Genomic DNA, 20,732 nt, shown 5'->3' on the forward strand with positions numbered 1-20,732 from the left:
ACTCTTATGCAGATATAATGAAAAGGAACAAGCTGAGCAAGGACAAATACAAAATGTACAGCTTGAGAAGAAAGGAGGCACCAGGAAGTCCTTGCTTCAGGAGATAAACAGATTAAAGAAAGGCCTGCTGCTAAATGGAATAAAGGGACTGGTGACTTCAGGGCAAGACTCCACCCAGTTTGGCTTCTAATTTGTGGGGGGAAAAACTTAAAGAAAAGCACAGGCCCAGGTATGGTGGCACATACCTTTAATCCCACTTAGGAAACAGAGGAAGACAGAGACCAAGTCAACCCGATCTACAGAGTGATTGCTAGGGGAAACCACTGAAAACAGAAAGCTGGTGAAATGTATTTGAATGAGGGGCCATGTTCCAGTCCTGGCTTCAGAATAGCTTGGCAGCTTCAGTCATGTAGTTCTCAGTTTAGAATCAAGGGTACAAGAAAGGAGTTACGAAATATCCTTCTGTGACTATGGAAAGCCACTGAGGCTAGGTATGCGTCAAGGGTGTCCTAGCATGGAATCTCAGAGAAGCAATTGAGTGAAGCTGTGAAGACGAAGCCTGAATATTGTTGGAGACCCTAAGATACCGGAGATGCCAAAGTCATTGGATAACTTAAGGAGAGCTGGTGTAGGAGGTCCTTCTTGTTTGTGCGTTGCTTTCATTGGTTAATTAATAAAGAAACTGCTTGGCCTGATAGGGCAGAACTTAGGTAGGCGGGGAGACAGAACTGAATTCTGGGAGGAAGAAAGCAGAGTTGGAAAGAGCCGCCATGGAGCTGCCAGGTCAGACATGCTGAATCTTTCCTGGTAAGCCACAACCTCGTGGTGAACACAGATTATTAGAAATGGGTTAAATCAAGATGTAAGAGTTAGCCAATAAGAGGCTAGAGATAGTGGGCCAAACAGTAATTTAATTAATACAATTTCTGAGTGATTATTTCGGGTATAAGCTAGCCTGGCAGCCTGAACAAGGGGCCCTGCTTCCTACAACAGAGAACTTCTCACAAGATGAAAGAAATATGTTTTAGTCAACAAAGCTGAAAGGAGTTGGAGATCTGAAGAAAGCTTTGACATCAAACATGGAGATGCAGAATTTGGAGTTTCCCCCAGTGGTTTTTGGTCTTGCTTTGGTTCAGTATTTCCTCATTCTGCTCCCTTTTCTCCCTTTTGGAATGGTAATGTTTATCCTGTGCCATTGTATTTTGAAAGTATGTGATCTCCTTTTTCATTTTGATTTTACAGGAGGTTATAGTTGAGAGACTGCCCTGAGTAGCAGAGACTTTGAACTGTGGGCTTTTAAGCAGTTTTGAGACTGTAGGGACTTTTGAAAATGGACTAAATGTATTACAATATGGCTACAAGCCTATGGAGATCAGGGAGTGGAATGTGGAAGTCTGAGTGAGAATGGCCCCCATAGACTCATAGGGAGGGCATTACTTGAAGGATTAGGACATATGACCTTGTTGGAGTAGGTATGGTCTTATTGGAGGAAGTACGCCACTGAGGGTGGGCTTTGAGGTTTCAGAAGTTCAAGCCAGACCCAGTGGTTCACTCTCTCTTTCTGCTCTCTGTTGATAATGGATGCAGGGCTCTCAGCTACCTCTCCAGCACCATGTTAATCTGCATGCTGCCATGCTTCCCATCATGATGATAACGGATTAAACCTTTGAACTGTAAAGCAGTTCCAATTAAATGCTTTCCTTTGTTAAAGTTGCTGTGATCATGGTGTCTCTTCACAGCAATAGAACATTGACTAAGACACAAACTGAGCATGGGCATTCAGCTCCCTCTGGTTGGGGACTATGAATGCAACTTAATCAGCTGCCTTAAGCTCCTCCCTACAGACTTCTCCTGGTGGACTATACCCATGAACTAAGAAGGACCCTTTTTCCCTTGATCCAGATCAAGCCTGGAGGCACATTAAGTGCAGGTCAGCAGCAACCAGGAGTAGCTCTTGGTGGAGGAGGGCAACCTGGTCATTGTAGTGGGTTCCCTCTGTTCAGCCTGGCCCTTGGGCTCCTGGGCTGTGCTTCAGTTCCCATGTTGTGCTGGAGACTGACAGACACAGCGCTAATCTATGACCTGACTTGGCATCTAAGTAAACATCAGCTTCTCTTCCCTCTACACCATGACTTTCATGATGTTTAACATGCGCCGGCAGGCTCATGCTGAGATCCATGGAGACCACCTTGACTGGCACCTATCACTCCATTCTCACTGCATCAGAGAACACAAAGCATGAGGGAGGCATGGATTGACAAAAGAGCCTCCCCTCGGATCTGCCTGGCGGAAACAAATGTCAGGGGGGAGTGACTAGAACAGACTATTATGTAGCCTTAAGAAAAGATCACAGAAGGGGAGCCTTTGCCCACAGATGGGACTGGCCGTGATAAATGGGAAGTCACAGGGTGAGGTCGTGTCACGAGAAATGAAAAATGGCCTAATGCAAGGTTGGCCTCTAGCCCCGGAGTGGCTGCAAAGTGCTTCGGTACCTGTAGGAATGGATGGGAAGAAACTGAGTTCTGGCAGCAGCTCCAAGCACTACCATGGATCTGCTTGTTCCCTTTTGCTATGGAAGAAAAAAATGACTTGCTGAATTGTCCCACAGCTATAGAAAGGTATTAACCTGGAAAATTGCCTATAGGGGAAGAGGGCCAGGAGCCAATGACAGTCATAGAAGACAGTGCCCCAAAAGGAGAGCCATAGGAGTCTAATAGCCAGACCATCCTAAACTGGGGTTCGTGTGGTCTTTACGGTGAGCTACCAGGGGTTTCTTCTGAGAGATCAGGTGTGAAAGGTGCTGTCTTTCCTGTGTTTTGAGTGATTTCCAGGTCAATGTGCTAGTCCTAAAATTCTCTGGAAAGATGGGACAAGATGAGTTTTCTTGACTGTCTGAATCCCCAGTCTTCAGTCCAAGCAACAGAAAGCAAACAGATCCTGTCATGTATAAAAAGTACCCCGGATGGTCTGCAGATAATACAGGCATAATTGACTCTGTCGCCTTTCAAACTAGTAGATCTTAAAGACCAGAGCTAAGGTATGGTCAAGACAGCAGGTGGACCTTCAGCACTGCCTCACAATCATCTCCTGTTGTCTTCAGTCGGCATGCACACAGTACAGCAATGCAGCCCTGCTTTGATCTGCATCATCACACAAACCATACTCCAGTCTGAACTCCCTCAAAACTGGTGAACATGCTTTTAATTGTCCTGGAAAGACACTCGCAATTGGGAACCTTTCAAGAGATTATTGCTTTGTCTGGTGTAATGTCAGATGAGAACGGGATGATCATTATGAATGGGGTTATTTTCTCTTCTTGAGAGGGGATCTTAGATAGCCCAGGCTGACCTCGAACTTCTGATTCTCCTCCCTTCACTGCTCCAACGCTAGGACTACGGGAGAAAACCCCAAAGCCAGTTTATGTGATAGTGGAGATGAAACCCACCGCTTCGTGCATGCTAAGCAAACACTCTGTCAGCTGAGCAACAGCCCAGCTTTTCATGAAGTTCTTAAAGTACCTTGAATACACACTCTGAAGGAATCCTGTCTGAGATAATACTTATCTTAGCTTGGCTCTGGTCACCCAATAGAAGCGGATATTTGTAATGATTCCCTGCTCAGTTTGGAGTGACCTGTTACCATTTCTGCATTTTATACAATCATTTTGATCTGCAGTGCTTAAAATATAATCTAAACGGAGGCCCTGTGGTAGAGTTGCAACATCAAATTTAGAATAATTTTCTCAAACTAGGAACTCCAGCAACCCTCAGCACAAAAGAGACAGAGCCTGTCTCTATGGCTCAGATACAGAAAGCAAGTCACATACCTCCCTTGAAAATCTCCCAGTCCTAAGAGCTGGCATCCCTTTTTGAGTTTTTGTTTTTGATATTTAGTTACTCGGGGCTGGGGGTGAATGTGCCACAGTCCATGTGTGGAGGTCAGAGGACAACATGTAAAGAGTCAGTTCTTTCCTTTTACTCTGTAGGTTCTGTAAGCGTTCCGGCTCTGAGGGGAAACACTTCTCCAAAGCAAGCATTACAGCTCTGTGAGGAAAGACTTCCCAATGGAAATGTTACAGCTCTGCTCTGGGATGGGGGAAAAGTTTCCCCACTGCACGTGTTACAGCCCTGCCCTGGTAGAGGAAGGTTTCCCCAAATTGTTACAGCTCCGAAGGGAAAGGTCTCCTGGCAACTGGGAGTCAAGGAATACCACAAAGTCACACAAACTGTGTGACTGTACAACAAACCTCACACAAGAGATTTATAGGGAGGGAAGAATCCAGGAGGGTGTCTGCCTCTGCTCAGGCAAGAAGCAGTAGAGAAATAAACAGAAGACAGGGTTTATATAGTGCTTCTTAGGGGTGGAGCTTTCCAGGATGGGTGAGTGGGGATTGGTGGGATTTCAAGTCCTGAGGTTGAGCTTTTTACCCTGTAGGGCAGGGGTTAAGCAGCCATTAGGGCAGATAGAGTGTTCTGTGGGTAGAACCTGACAATTGGAGGGCCACAGGGGAGAGAGGCCTGGCCACCCATGCTCCTTAAGGGTCTTACGGGTTACAAGAATCAAACTCAGCCTGTCATCGTTGGTGGAAGGTGATTTCATCCGCTGAGCCATTTCTCCAGACCCAAAGACTCTTTTTCACAAGATTTTTCTGAAATAATCCCTTCGTTGTGTGTTAACAATTTAATAACAGTCATTTATGCGTGTTTAGGAAGACTGGAGGGCCACTGCTGGTCTTCCAGAGGACCCAAGTTCAAGTCCCAGCGCCCACAGCTCACATGTCATCTGTAACTCCAGTACCAAGGGATCTGAGTCCTCTTCTTTCAGCCCTCACTCACACAAAAGCACACACAGCATGCAAATCACAAAAATAAATCTTTAAAAATAGACAGATTTAAAAAAAAGTAGAAGTTTCCTGTATTTGTATAGGACTTGTAGGACAAAAGGGACAAGGAAAAACACCCTGACTCTGACTTAATCCCAAGACCAGGGCGAAGAAGAAACCCCTTGACCCTGACTTGACCCAAGACCAGGGCAAAGAGACAGAATCCCACCAATCCCTGAACTTGCCTCAAGATCAGACCAAAGAATTCCACCAATCCCTCAGCCTGCTCCAAGGTTCATCCTCAAAATATCCCTCCAATCCCAGGGCACCCTGGAAAGCTCCAGCCCCCAAGAAACTCTACATAAACTTTGTCTTCTGCTCAGTTCCCTGCTGCTTCCTATCTGAGCAGAGACAGCCGCCCTTCTGGAGTTTTTCCTTCTAATAAATCTCTTATGAGAGGTTTGTGGTATTCCTTGGCTCCCGATTGCCAGGATGCCTTTCCTTTCAGAGCTGTAACACTTGCAGTGGGGAAACCTCCCGCGCTGGAGAAGGTAACACTTTTCTGTCGGGGAAGCCTTTCCCTTCAGAACTGCAAAACTAATGGACTCCTAAGGTGAGGCTTAAAAGCAGCTATTTGTGGGTTAACTGGTGGCCTGTACCAACTTGTACTGTGTGCCAAAGGGATACAGGTTAACTGGTGGCCTGTACCAACTTGTACTGTGTGCTAAAGGGATACACCACGTGCCATTTTAGTGTTCTCATAAAATGGATTAAATCTATTCTTGAGTATAATGAATCTTACTTTACATGTGTTAAAAATTACTTTGGAAGAATATTCAATTTGTTGAGGAAATGCTTAAATTTTATGTAAAAAACTAGACTATAAAGCAAAAGTGCCACATGAATTCAATAATATAAAAGCCAAAATTGAGTACATAATGTGGTGAGTTCTCCATACCAACAAGTTGCACAGAGAGCCAGCCATACACTTGGTACCAATTGCATCTGTACTGAACATGTACAGACTTTCTCCCTGGTCATTAATAACCCTATGCAGCCACTATTACACGTTTCTCTGAATCAAGCATTATAAATAAAAGTGTATGGCAGGCTGGCTGCAGATTGTGTGTAAACATTGTTTCTTGTAAAGTGTAATAGAGCGCTTGTTGGTTTTGGTTTCCATGGGGCCCCAAATCAATCACCCAGAACCAAAGGACCACCCAAATAGCCAGATGTCCACAGTAAACACTGAATTGTACATAACAGGCAGAGGGATCATGATTAATTTTCATATTTCTTGTTATTTTGTCATTTTTATTTCTAAAAGATGTAAAAAGCATATGAGTGTGAATGTGTGTGTGTGTGTGTGTGTGTGTGTGTGTGTACCAGAAACATCATTTTAAAGTACAATAGCTGAAGGCATTTCTGGAAGCTGTGCCTCCCTGTCTGCATTGCACTTCCCTCCGAGGCACGGTGGTCTTGTTGCATTGCCTCAGATCCATGCATTCATGAGCTCACACTGCCTAACTTGTTCCCCAGTTGCCTCCAGACCATAGAGCGTGCCCTGGAAGCTGGAGATGTGGTGCTGATTGAGAACCTAGAGGAGTCCATTGATCCTGTGCTGGGACCACTGCTTGGGAGAGAAGTCATTAAGAAAGGACGGTGAGACTCAAATGCACGGCTGCCCTGTGCACAGCACTAGTTCACTGCCCTGGGTAGAGCTGTGGAGAGGTCCCCTCTAGACCTCTTCCCCTCGGCTCAAGTCAGGGAGCATTCTGAAGCTGGCCGACCTTCCTCTCCTCTAGCAGTAGGGCATATCATTGCCCTTGGATTCTGGAGAGACTTCTAGAAACCTGCAATTCCTCGCCCTTTTTTAATGGCCATGGTGCACAATTTGAAAGGAACCCTATGGGGAAATGGTCAAAAGCAGAAAGACTTCTAAGACAAACATTTTATTCAAGCCAGATCTGTGAGGCTTGGTACTCAGCTCCCTGCCAATTTGATGACCCCTTTGTGACTTTGAAGGCTTAGCAGACACAGAGCAGAAAGAGGTGGTTGATATGAGTGAGAAAATGAGAATTAGAAGGGTTTCCATTTCATGTGGTAGAAGTGTTCATTGGCATGAAGCTGTGGTTGACTCTGGGGTCATCCTTACCTGTTTTCTGTTACTGTAGTGAAATATTCAAGACTAGGTTATTTATTAAGAAAATTCATTTGTATACTTCACAGTTTTGGAAAGAGAAAGTCCAAAGTTGGCCAGCTACATCCAACAAGAGTCTTTTTACAACATACAAACATGGCAAATGGCCATGTGGTGGGAATTCCCATGTAGTGGGAATACATGAGGTGGGGGTCCACATGGGAGACAGAGAGCAAGAGATTGTGGAGGGTCCAGGTTTATCCACTCTCTCAGAGACTAATCCCCTCCTGCTAGACCCAGCCCCCTCCCAAAAGATAGCATTAGCCCCTTCCAATTACCTTCCACCAGGCCCCCTTTGCAGAGGTACACACGCGTGCGCGCGCGCGCGCACACACACACACACACACACACACACACACACACACACACACACATTCTATCAAGTTTCCAGTACATGGATCTTTGGAGACAAACCACATCCAAGCCTTAGCAGGAAACCTTATCAGCTGCTCAGTCCCCAAGTTACCCTTCTGTATTTTATATGGTACCTGCTTCTGTGCTTAATTATTTTTGCCCATCAAAACCCTTCTCTTTCTAGCTGAGATAAAGGAAGCCCACTGGCATGCCTAAGAAGATCTTCCTGCCAACGGCAAGCAGATGCCCTTTCTGCCATACTCTGTGCTGCCATCTGCTGGGCCATTTCTGTAGCAGCTGAATCTACACTAACACAGTGGGAACAGCTATGCCCAAGTTTCACAGTGTAAAATGAAACATGATGACTCCGAGACAAAACTTAGTCCGTCCAACCCACTCCCAACATTAAGGCAAAGGAAGGTCCTTAGATAGCTGTTAGACATAATTAGGAACAATTATGATATGATAATACTGTTTGAGTATGCTCTTATTTTAAAACAATCTACAATTCTACCTGAAGACACCCCACCTTCACTTGAGCCTTTGTGTTTCAGCTTCATTAAGATCGGAGACAAGGAGTGTGAATTCAATCCCAGGTTCCGGCTCATCCTTCACACCAAGCTGGCCAACCCTCACTACCAGCCTGAGCTGCAGGCTCAGGCCACCTTGATCAACTTCACGGTGACCAGGGATGGCCTGGAGGACCAACTGCTGGCCGCTGTGGTCAGCATGGAGCGACCAGACCTGGAGCAGCTGAAGGTGTGTCGGAGATTTCCTGAGGCAGGGAGCAATGCTCTGCCACTGGGCGCAGTTTTCCTGGAATTGTAGAGAACGGGTTCTCCAAGACATTGGATGAGTCCAGACCCTACCTAGTCACCTGTGAATACCCAGTTGGGAAAGGGAGAATGTGGTGAACTGAGGAACCACAGCAGGATAGCTGGGAGACTGGGCATTCCAGTCCCCAAGAGCAGGACCTGGCTCAGGGTTCTGATATGTGGCCATCTGATCTCATATACTCCCCAGGAGACAACTAGAACTAAGAACTTGTGCATGGGTAACAGAAGCAGGGTCATCCTTGCTGGGGCTGTGTCTGTTCAAGGCATAGGTCGGGCATCTTAAACAGCAGAAACCTAGGTCCTGTCAGTTCTGAAGTCTGGGAGTCAAAGACCACGGTGCTGGCATAGCTGTTCCTTATGAGGTTTCTCTTCTTGGCTTGATGGCAGCTGCCTGCTCACATGAACCATTATATGTGTATGGAACTAGGAGCCCCTCTCTTGTGTTCCTTCTAGGAACATTAATCTCATCTAGCAAGGGCTCCCCTCTGACACCTAAGAACTTTGCTATATAGTCAATTGAGAGATTAGAGTCTTAGTATACAAATTTGGGGGAGCATAGTTCAGTCCATAGCATGAGCATGCTTTCATTTCTCTCTTTAAATGTGATTAGGTTAGATAATACAGGTCAGCCTTCCACAGCATATGTGAGATTACATTCAAAGCTCCCCGCAACTCTCCCCATCATGCGTTAGTCAAGAGAGGCCGGGAGTCTAAGTCCACAACAAACAAGATTATAACATGGAAGACCCAGCAGAGACCGTGTAGCAGCCTGTAGAGCTTAGTGCAAAACAGAGGAACCTGGGAAGTAGAAATGCAAACTGAGAAATAATGTCTTCTTCGCTACAAATAAGAATTTTCTGGAAATGAAACAAAGTAATGTGGAAATTAAGGAAAACAAGGAAACAAGGGCCATACTGGCCTCCAACTCACCGTCCTCATGCCTCTGCCTCCCGTTTGCCAGAATCGTGTGTGTGTGTGTGTGTGTGTGTGTGTGTGTGTGTGTGTGTGAGAGAGAGAGAGAGAGAGAGAGAGAGAGAGAAAGAGAGAAAGCAGGTGCACACATACACCAGCAAGCACAGCTTAAGGGGACTAATTTAAACAGTAGTTATCAGAAAGTTTCTATGAGGTGCTGGCATCTGAGCTAATTCCTAAGTGATTTGAAAGCCTCCGGGTACCGGGTGTTTCCAGAAGAGAACAGAAAGTCCTAGCCTCAGCCTGGACTGAATCTGAGTTTGTAAAAGACAGAACAGAAGCTGGAGCAATAGCTCAGCAGTTAGAAATGCTTAGCACTGTTATAGAGGATCCAAGTTCAATCCCCAGCACCCGTGTGAGATAGCGCACAACCATCTATAATTCCAGCCCCAGGAGATCTGACCCTTCCTGGCCTCTTTGGGTACCTGTACAAATGTGTCCATACAGACACACATACACATGATTAAAAATTTTAAAAAATCAAAAAAGAAACAGGGTGAGTAAGGATTGGCATGGCTAAAAGCCCTAACATGTAAGTTGTTCTTGACGGGGATCGAGAGGTTTCACAGGTCAAAGATGCTAGAGTCATCTGAAGTTAGCTCCCAACAGCCAGGATACAAATAAAATGTATCCAGGTCTTTAGGATACCATGCCTAATGATCATAAAGCAAAGAGGACCTGAGAGCTCCTCAGATTCCAGTCCCACTCCAGCCTCAAGGACGGATCTGGTTGGAGCTGTGTGAGTCAGGTGCGTTTCTTTCAAGTCCTTTTTATTGCTCAAACAGTGCTAGTGAAGTGAGAACTGAGACATAACTCTCTGTTCGCAAGTTCCCCGCTGCTTTGGGATGGAGACCAGGGGCTGGCTTATGCTCTTTCTACGTTTTCTACGTTGATTCCCAGTCCTTACCCTAAGAGTTCTATGCTACGCTTAGAACACAGCTAAGGTCTAGCTACCAATGTTGAAAGAGCATCAGCCGGTCCATGGTCTCCATCCCAAAGCAGCGGGGATTACATCTTCCAGTCCCTCAGATACCAGACCAGCCGATGCTCCAGTCCCTGTGTAAATGATGTGGTGTTTGCGTAGAACAAGTCCACATCCTCCCATATGCTTCAGGTCACCTGTGGATTCCTTCTAACACCTACCGCAGTGTAAATGGTACAGCCGGCACACATAGACTGCTGTCTGGGCATGCTCAATTCGGTTGTCCCGTTAACTGTAGTATCAGACTACAGATACTACACCCAGAATTTCTCACCATGGCCAACTGCGCAGCTGCAACTGAGACCCCACTCACCTGCTCTCTTCTGTTCATGCTCAGAAGCACTCTGCTGCTATAAGCATTGATTCACTGTCTCTGCAGGGAGGGCCTCTGGCCCTTCAACAGTCACTTATTCAGCCTTCTCCTAGAGTAGAGTGCCTTGGCATCTCTACCCAACTCCTTACTTGCTGTTTACAGTCGGATCTCACGAAGCAGCAGAACGGATTCAAAATCACCCTCAAAACCTTAGAGGACAACCTGCTGTCTCGCCTCTCTTCGGCCTCGGGGAACTTCCTGGGAGAAACAGCCTTGGTGGAGAACCTGGAGGTCACCAAGCAGACCGCTGCGGAGGTGGAGGAGAAGGTACACCCACTCTGAAGTGCCCGGGGCCAGGTGTTCCCTTGGTTTCCACTCCCTCTGCGTCATTACCTGAATCTGGCTTCTGTCTCCGTCTTCCTAAGTTCCTTCTAAAAAGGCCACACGTGTGTGGGTGGACTACTTGGATGTAGTGTGTTGTCAAGAAAGACGTGAAACTGGAAGGTAGACATGTTGAGACTGATCTAGGGGGGACCGGAGGAAGAACACTGAGGGATAGGTATGATCAAGTTCATTATAGGCATGTATGAAAGTCTTGAGAATAAAGAAAGATTATAGTTTTTAAAGTTGTTTTAAAAAAATCTAGGTCTGATCCTGGAGTGTCTCCTGCTATCCTGGGTTACAGAGCTCCCACCTTCCGGAAAAGACTTTTGATGCTTCCACTTCACAAATAAGGGCCCTGGCTTTTCCGCAGGGAGTGGTACCCATAGAGAATGCCCTAGCTTGTGGAATAATAATAATGATGATAATCCAGATTCAGTTGTGTCCTAAGACAATCCACTGGGCTGGCAAAAAAAAAAAAGTTTCAAAGTCTGATTTTAATGAGAAAATGTTGGTAGCATCCCAGAAAATTAGCTCTCAATGACAATAGCACCCTGGGAAAGCAGTTATAGCACATAACTTCCTTCCTGGATAGCATATTGGAAGGGTTTTTTCCCATGGAGACTAGAACATGACTTGATGAGAAAGAGACTCAACTCTTCACCCTTCCTACCAAGCCTCCAACCATGCACGGGCCCTTCTGCATTTCCCTGCTGCCCGGATCAGACCAGTCATCATGAGACTGGCTCTGATAAGGACGTCACACATCTGCCACGGGGACAGGAGCAGCATGTCTCCAAACAAGTGTGCTGACTGCCCCCCTTTCCTGGAATTCTTCCAAACAGGAAAGGCCTTTATTCCAAGTAGGGACAAAATGGAAAAAATAAATAAAAGGTGGGTGGAGCTGTTCATTAGGAGAGCACTTGCCTCATAAGCACAAGGCCCTGTGTTCAGTTCAAAGTGTTCAAAACAGAGCAAGTGAACAGTCAGTCAGTCAGGTCATTCCCACTCTGAGCTAAGAAACAAACTGTGATAACTCTGAGAAGTCCGGCCTAGCTCAGTGGCTGCTACAACTCCAGAGGGGGCCATGCATGCTTGTAAAGTTTAGAAAGTCTACAGCCCTAGGCCAGAGAGCCCCAGCTCACATAGGGGGAGCAGGTCAGAGGGTGGAACCAGCCTTGCCAATCTCTCCTGCCTCTTCATCCTTACTTCCCTCATCTCTTCTTTAAAACATTGATCCTCTGCCTGCCACACATCAAATAGAACTTTCTCATCAATGTTGTCAACCCTTTTAGAGAGTCTTATTTTTTCTTCTCAGTCATATAATAGTTATTTATTTAGTAGCTATCATATTCCAGATTCAATGACAGTGGTTGGGGTTATAACAAGCAGCTTGCATGGGTTGTAAGGGGAAATGGGCATTTGAGGAATGGCCTTGAATTCGCAGCAGTAAGAGAAGATGTTTAATACAATGGTGCTGGTGAGAATGTCAGCTTCAGGGGAGATGGAAAGTTATCCATGGAAAAATGGAGACCCAGTTTCCAATGTCATAAGGCACAAGGAGCAAATGTGAGTTTCCAGTTGGTCTGTGGGTCCACGTGTACAACTAGGAGAGATGCAGATAATTAGGGAATGGGGACAGCAAGAATGAAGGGAGCTCATTCCTGATTGTGTCTACATACAGTCATGGGGGCGTAACAGCAAGGGTGTGCCCTGAGAAGTGTTATCACTGAGACCATCACAGTGTGCCTACATAGAAGCCAGCACAGTCAGGCCCTCGATGTACAGTCTGACTATGGGACTCCAGTATATGTGCTTTCTGTCTTTGACCAAAAACATTATGTGACTGTACTTTGGGAACCCAGGAGTCAATCCTGTCTGCTACAAGTGAGGGAGAAGTGATGAGATATGAGGTTGGGAGAGAGGTAAAAATTTATGATATTTATGAAAAATTAGACTAAAACTTGACTAGAGGCATAGAGATTAATGAGCAATGCTAAGCGGTTGGGGGCACTGAAAGCTAAATCTGTAATGACACTGACTGGAAATTATAAGGTTTTTTGAATGCTCTTCTGAGGTTCAGCTACTGAACTGACCCAATTCATATTTATTTGCATCATTGACATATGGTAGTTGGGTTTTTCTTAGAGTTTCTTAATTAGCATTTTCTTCTCAAGCATCACTGCTTGTGCGTTCTTCAACCTTTCATCCCTTCCTAGTGAGTCTGAAACAGATTTTATAGACTCTAGGCTATAGGATGCTAGAACTATTTGTGTGAGGAATCTCTTATTAAACCCCTCTCTTATTACTCCCTAACTGTGCCCTGCTTCTAGTGATCACCAATCCTCTCTCAGCTTCTGTGCCAACCATTTTCCAAGCTTCTCAAAGGAGTGAAAACACAAAGTGTTTGGGTTTCTGTGCCTGGCTTATTTTACCTAACCCAGTTGCTTCTAGTTTCATCGACTTTGATACCAAAATCCGAAGCACAATCTTCCTTTTAGCTGAATAGTATTCCGTTGTGGATATCTACCAGATTTTTCTTTATTCATGGGTCAGCAGGCATCTTGGTTGATTCTATAACTTGGCTATTGTGAATTGACAATATTGTTTGTAGAAAACTATCTCTTGACACATGGATTTCATCTTTTAGATGTGTGCCCAGTGATAGTTCATAGATGAATTGGGCAGTTTTGTTGTTGTTATTTTTGTTTGTTTGTTTGTTGCTGTTTGCCATATTGGTTATGGTACTTTAAAAATATTTATTATTTTATTGTATGAGTGTATGTATGTATGTATGTATGCATGCATGTAGTGTACTCTATGGGTTCCTAGCGCCTGCAAAAGACAGAAGACCATACCAGATTCTCTGGAACTGGAGTTATAAACAGGTGTAAGTGGCCAAACCAAGATTTCCTATAGAACTTCAAGTGTTCCAGTCTTGGCTGTAATACTCTGCATTCGTATTAGCAGTACATAAAAGTTCCCCTTCTAAATCTCTGCAACAATGTTCGTCTGTTCTTTAACTTTAAAAGATTTATTGACATTAAGAGAATGGACTCTTTCTTAAAACTTTTTGTTTAATTTTTCCTTTGATTTTGGGAATTCCATACATGTATACACTTAAATATGAGCATATTGTGGTTGTGTGAATAAGAATGACCCCCATAGACTCACATATTTAAATGCTTAGTCACAAGGGAGTGGCACTATTTGAAAGGATTTTAAGGATTAGGAGGTGTGGCCTTGTTGGAGAAAATATGTCACTAGGGGTGGGCTTTGAGACTTCAAAAGCCAATGCCAGGCCCAGTCCCCACCCCTCTATCTGCCTAGAGATCAAGATGTGGCTCTCAGCTACTGCTCCAGTACCTTCCTGCATGGCACCATGTTCCCACCATGATGATAATGGACTAAACTTCTGAGGCTGTAAGGAAGCCCTTAAAGCCTTAATCGAATGGTTTCTTTCATGAGTTTCCTTGGTCATGGTGTCTCTTCACAGCAATATAACAGAGACAAAGACACATATCTACCCCTCATTTACCTTGAAACTTCTCCCAAATCTTCCTATTCCATCAAATCCCTTCCAAATCCATGCCTTTTATATTTTGATAACCAATAAGTTCAGTTAGAGCTGCCCGTGTGCTCCTAGAGGTGGCTTTGTTTACAGGAACACGGGAAACCTAGTAGTGGTCCGTGTCTTCAGTCAAGAATGAGTCTCCCTCCCCAGCAACCATCCACGGCCAAAAGCACCTCAGAAAAGGTTGGAACCTAGAGATCTTCTCTGTCTATGGTAAGATCAGGATAGCGTGACCTTCTGTAGCCCCTGTGAAGGTCACCACAGCTGCTGTGAGCGGATGATTCTGATAGCCGTGGCATGTCTGGAGGACAGCATTTCACAACGCCCCCCCCCATCTTCTGGCACTTACATTCTTTCTGCCTCCTCTTCTGTGATGCCCTCTGCGCCTTGAGTATAGTATAGATGTGTTGTTTAGGGATGGGCACTCCATCTCGTCTTCTCAGCCTGTTGATCCTCCATGTATCTCCGCCAGTGCTGATAGAAGCTTCTCTCACCAAGGCTAGAACAGCCCAGGTTTATGGGTATAAACATAAATATTTCGGAAGCATCTTGCTATTGTGACCATTTGGTAAAATAGAAATAGCAGGTTTTAACTGTTTGACCTCTCTGTCCATGGGTTTTGATTAAGATTAAAGTATCAAGCACGAATACCTCCTACACAGCAGGCCTCAAATCCAACCAGAAAGTGGTTAATTACCCCATTACAATCATGCCACTATTGTAGGAGGAGACGTGTCTGGCCTGGAAGGTCAACATTGCATCCTGCAGGGTCAAATACTAGGTAAGACCGTTGACGCCTTTTCTCTTCAGCAGCCATATTGTACTTTCCAGTATTGTGCAAGCTAGCCAGCAAGGACAAATTTTCCTGTTAATCCGTGTTAACATTTCTATGTCCTTGCAGCTCACGTGTGGTATTTTCTGCAATAGGATCTTCCCATGTGGTTGTGGTAATGCAGGCAATAGCAATAAATAGCCTGTGTTGTTTGAGGGGTCTCAGAGGCATCTTTGAATAAAAGGGAGGTATCCCATACCTTGTGCTGTGATTTTCATGTTGACCCATGCCTTCTGGGATCAGCAATATTCACCAGTGCAGAGTAATTCCATCCCAACTCTCTTTTTTCTGAAGTTTTATTTTGAAATTAGTATACTAACTATTGGGTTTACATAAGGCTCTTTGATCTATCCTTAGTCAGAGCTAGCAGCAGTTCTAACTGGAGTGAGATTGCTCCTTTTTCATTGACGTTTTTCTTTATTCTCTTTCTCTTAGACTTTGAAGATTTGAAAGATGTTCACTCTTTTCCATTTTAACAATTTTTAGCTTACATATAAAATGTATTTCATTTTAAATGTGTCTTCAATATATATGTTTTAATGAGGTATAAAAGTAAGCAATATATCTAGCATCTTCCAAAACAATTTTCAAGTACTTTAATTTTAATCATTTTCTTGCATTTTTGTTCTTTTTTCATAATGTTTCTTGTGGGTTGTTATTGCTGTTAAGGGTCTGTTTTCAGTCTAATTACTATTCTTTTATAGGCACCTTATGCCTTCTGATTGCTTTTAATATTTCATTGTCATCATTGATTTTCTAAAATTTCACTTTATGGTGAGGCTGCATCCTTATTTATTATTCTTAAAAGGGATATACTTCTTCCAAATAAGAAAGCTCCAGTATTTTGTTGATTTGGGAAAATTCTTAGCTTCAGACATTGCCTCTCCTTCATTTTCTTTATTCTCTACATGTTTCTGTTAAATGTATTTAGATTTCCTCTTACTACCTGCCAGTTCCTATAAATGTTCACAATTTCCCATCTTTGTATCTTTCTGAACTTCAGACCGTTCTCCCAGTTTCCTTATTCTATTTTCAACTCTAATTAACTCATACACCATTTCATCTAAATAACTGTTATTTTTACACATCCTTATCCATTCCTTCCCAGGTAAAACCTGCTCCTTTTTGAAACATCTTTGTGTTGGGCTTTCTTGAGTATGTACTGCTCCTAAGTGTACTAATTTAATAGTTGTTGTTAGGTTGTTTAATCCCCCTCAGTTCTTGATGTGTTAAACTTTGCTTTTTCTTTTGTTTTTTGTTTTGTTTTGTTTTGTTTTGTTTTTTGGTTTTGCTTTTGTTTTATGGCATAGCATGGGTGGGGAGGGACGGTAGGTTTTAGGAGAAGTCTTTGTTATTGAGACAAGGTCTCACTGTTTGGTCCAGGCTGGCCTTGATCTTGTGATTTTCCTGCCTCAGCCTCGCAAGTGCTGGATGGAAGAAGTCTTCTAATTGCTTTCTTTGGTAACAGTTCTGACTTAGTTACTCTCTGTTGCTTTAATGAAACACCTTGCTCAAAGCAACACATAAAAGGAAAGCATTTGATTTGGGGCTCATGGTCCCAGAGGGTTAGAACCCATAACAACCTTGGCAGGAAGCATGGAAGTAGGCAGTCAGGTAGGATGCTGGGGCAGTAGCTGGGAGCTTGTGCCCCAACACAAAGCTGAGAGAGTTTACTGGGAAGTTCCAAGGACTTTTGAGACCTTGAAAACCACCCTAGTGACATACCTCCAACAAAATTGCACCTCCTCATCTCAAAATTTCCACTGACTGGGAGCAAAAATTTAAATATATGAGCCTAGGGAGGCCATTCTCATTCAAACCACCACATTCTAACCCAGCCCACAAAGCTTATGACACATAATAATGAAAAATGCATTTAGTCTAATTTCAAAAGTCCCCACAGTCATTCACAGTTTTAAAAAGTCCAAAGTTCAAAATTTCTTCTGAGATGTATGGCAATCTCTCAACTGTAATCCCCTGTAAAATCAAAAAGCAAATTGCATGCTTCCAACACACAGTGGCACACACAGGATAAATATTAATATTTCAAGAGAGAGTAAATGGAAAATACTGATGAAATACTGGACCAAAGCAAAACTGAAACCGGCAGGGGAAACTCAAAACCCTGTAGTTCTATGTCCAGTGTCAAAAAGCTTTTGTGGCTCTTCCCTTCCAGTTATGCTGACTGCAAGACACTTCTCTCTTCTTGGTTCCACTTCTGTCTGCAGCTGTCCTTGGCAGGTATCCCATGGTTCTGGCACCTCCAACATCCTGAGATCTCCAATACAATTCACTTTCGCAACTCCACGCTGTGGCCACTCTGGGTCTCAACGCAAGAACTTCTCAACTGCACACTTGGCCTCTGCAGCTTTCTTTAACCACAGAAGATCCTACACTCTTTACTCTTATATCCTTCATGACTCTTAAAGCCAGAACCACGTGGCTGATGCTGCCAAGTTCTGCTGCCTACTTGGGATAGAACCCACCCCACTCCTTGATTGACATTTGCATACTCTGATTTGTTGGTGCACATAATTTCTTTTTTACAAATGTAGGATTAGCTGGGCCTTGCAATGAGAGTACCACTCCCTTTATTCCTTTTCACGTCAGACCTCTTCTTATCCTTTCAGAACAAGCATTGGTTCCAATGTTAAATCTCCTGGTACTCTTTCTTTTCAAAATTACCATGTTGTGTTTCTTTTGGCCCTGCTTGCTCTCTTTTATTTTAAGTCATCATAAGGGTGATTACTAAAAGCCAAGTGACAGAGTCAGTATTCGGCTGACTTGAAATCTCCACTGCCAGTGAAATTTGTCCCATACTCTTTAATTTAGCCTCAGGCAGATTCTTAGTACAGGGGCAAAAAGAAGCCCCATTCTTCATCAAACTATCACAAGTGTGGTCTCTAGTCCAGTTACTAATAACTTCTCCCTCTGAAATCTCTTGAGCTGGGGCCTCCACAGAGGACTATTAGGTTTTCAGCAGTGATGTCTTCTGTGTTCCTATTAAAATGGCCCATTAAGCACCATTTACTGTGTTCAACCACTTTCCTAATCCAAAGTCCCGCGTGAGGGATGTCTTCCCCATCCCTCCAAAAAAACAGCATGGTCAGGCCTGTCCCAGCAGTAACCTACTTCCTGGTAGCAACTTCTGTCTTACTTACTTTCCTTTTGCTATGATAAAATACCCTAACCAACACAACTAATAAAAGAAAGCATTTAATTATGGCCTACAGTTCCAGGAGGTTAGAATCTAACCTGGTGGGGAGGACAGTGTCAGCTGACCAGTATGGTGCTAGAGCAGTAGCCAAGAGCTGAGTTCTTGATCGACAAGCACATGGCAGAAACAGCTATCTGAGAATAGCATGGACTTTAAAAACTAAATGGCTCACTGTCAATGACACAGCTAGCCCAGCAAAACCACACCTCCTAATCCTTCCTAAACTGTTCCACCAACTAGGGATCAAGTATTCAAACATATAAGCCATTCTCTGTGGGGGCCATTCTCATTCAAACCACCACAATTTCCAACTGCAATTTATAATAATCTTATTTGAGACCATGAATCATGATCATTGCTTTTTCTTGACAGGCTCTCCATTTGCCAATAGGTTGATCTACTTTGGAATAGTTACCAATGGGTTTATTCTATTTTGGAATATAAGGACAAAATAAGCCAAATAAGATTGTGCAGAGACACAATCTTACAGAAATATATGTTCTAGATACTTAAATCTCTTCTTATTATCAAGACAAGAACTCCTTTGAGAACAAAATATTCCACTGTAGGAGATTCTCTGTGTAGCTCAGTATATAATAGTCCATTTAAATTAAGGAAAGGGCTAAGTTTGTAGCTTAGTGGTGAAATACTTTCTGGCAGGTGCATGACTCTGCAGTCAACTCCCGGCATCACACACACACACACACACACACACACACACACACACACACACGAATGAAAATTATGCTGTGCTTCCTTCCTGGATTTCTATCACTTTTTACTTTAGAGTGATATGCACTTCTTGGTTTTCCAAGAAATCATCCCATAAGACATGGGGCTTGGTGTTTTCCATACTTCCCAGCTCAAGGATGTTACCCTCAACTGATACCGTCACTGTCATGGAAAACTAGGCGTGTGTAATCTTTTGCACTTGGGTCCTACTAAGGATATCATAGTGACTTTTGAGCATCTATCCACTTAAACCCCCTCCCCCAGTTCACTGCACTCTGTATGCAGACAGGTATCTCCTCACATGGAAGGCCCAGGTTGTTTCCCTGAAGTCCTGATTGGTTTGAACCATGAACTGCTATTTGTGTTTCCAGGTCCAAGAAGCCAAATCAACTGAAGTGAAAATCAACGAGGCCCGAGAGCACTATCGGCCAGCAGCAGCCCGGGCATCTCTGCTCTACTTCATAATGAATGACCTGAGCAAGATCCACCCAATGTACCAGTTCTCCCTCAAGGTAACTTTCACCTTGGGTTTTCCCCCATAATCATAATAATATCAAAATAGCACTACCAACCTAGGGCACCATGGGAACTTACTCACATACTCCATTAGTGATGGCAGATCTTTAAGACTGAAGGCAGGGAGCAGCTACATTGACTTTAGACCTATGTGACAGACCCCACCTCTTTGATTTCATCTTACATAACTTACTCTAACAGGAAAGGATGCTGCTGCAAATGAATCTTGGCCTCATCTGTTCAGTAAGCACACTGAATATCCATTAATACTGGACAGCACGTAACAGAGGGTACCAAAGAAACAGAGGAAGTGTAAGAAGCTATTCTGTCCCCAAAGAGCTAAAGCATAATGGAGGAGATCCAAAATGTATATTGTTTTTATTGATGAAAGACCTACTCTAGCAATTAGGATGGGCCAGCATTAAATTACTTTTCTTATTATCCTAATATTCCCAAAGCTACTACTTAGGGTTGTTAAAATACCCATAAAACTGAAGTTCTTAGCACATTTTAAGTGCTGACTAAACTTATCTTACTCATGAAAAAATAAAAACCTATAAATTTTGGGGACTCTTGGAAAGAACAGCTTATCCCCTAGTGCATTCATCAAAAGACCATAATTAAAGAGGCATTAAAATGTCGTGGGGGTGGGGTGTGAAGTTCTGAACAGAGATTTGAATCAACAAGCAGAAAGAGTGGGCACAGAGACAGACAGACAGACAGACAGACAGAGACACAAGCATCAGCATTCCCTCAGAATGCAACATGCGTGCACAAAGAGAACACACCTCAGTTCCATGAAATAGCTTCAGTTAAATCAACATATGGAAGCCAAGGCCAAGGTCTAGGGTTTGTGACAGGAAACTGAGAAATTGTCAGGCTTCCAGTCCCTGAGTCTCATTTAGTTGGCTATGGCATGACTCCACTTCCCAGTCTCTTTCTTATAGTCTTGAGTCTCTACAGCTCGGATGAACTGTGTTTATGGTATTTTGTGGTTTTAA

General features: G+C 43.8%; 1 protein-coding gene across 1 annotated transcript in view; it reads left to right on the plus strand.

Annotated features, from left to right (window-relative positions):
* Positions 1-20,732, plus strand: part of Dnah9 (dynein axonemal heavy chain 9) — a 362,388-nt gene that overhangs the window by 284,557 nt on the left and 57,099 nt on the right. Inside the window, exons 54-57 of the mRNA XM_087910517.1 lie at positions 6,362-6,484; positions 7,931-8,135; positions 10,642-10,806; positions 19,587-19,727. Of these exons, the coding sequence (XP_087766643.1) occupies positions 6,362-6,484; positions 7,931-8,135; positions 10,642-10,806; positions 19,587-19,727 (634 nt within the window). The remainder of the gene's footprint in view (positions 1-6,361; positions 6,485-7,930; positions 8,136-10,641; positions 10,807-19,586; positions 19,728-20,732) is intronic.

This window comes from Myodes glareolus, chromosome 9 (genome assembly GCF_982192425.1).
Source record: "Myodes glareolus chromosome 9, mMyoGla1.1, whole genome shotgun sequence".
Classification (NCBI taxonomy): domain Eukaryota; kingdom Metazoa; phylum Chordata; class Mammalia; order Rodentia; family Cricetidae; genus Myodes; species Myodes glareolus.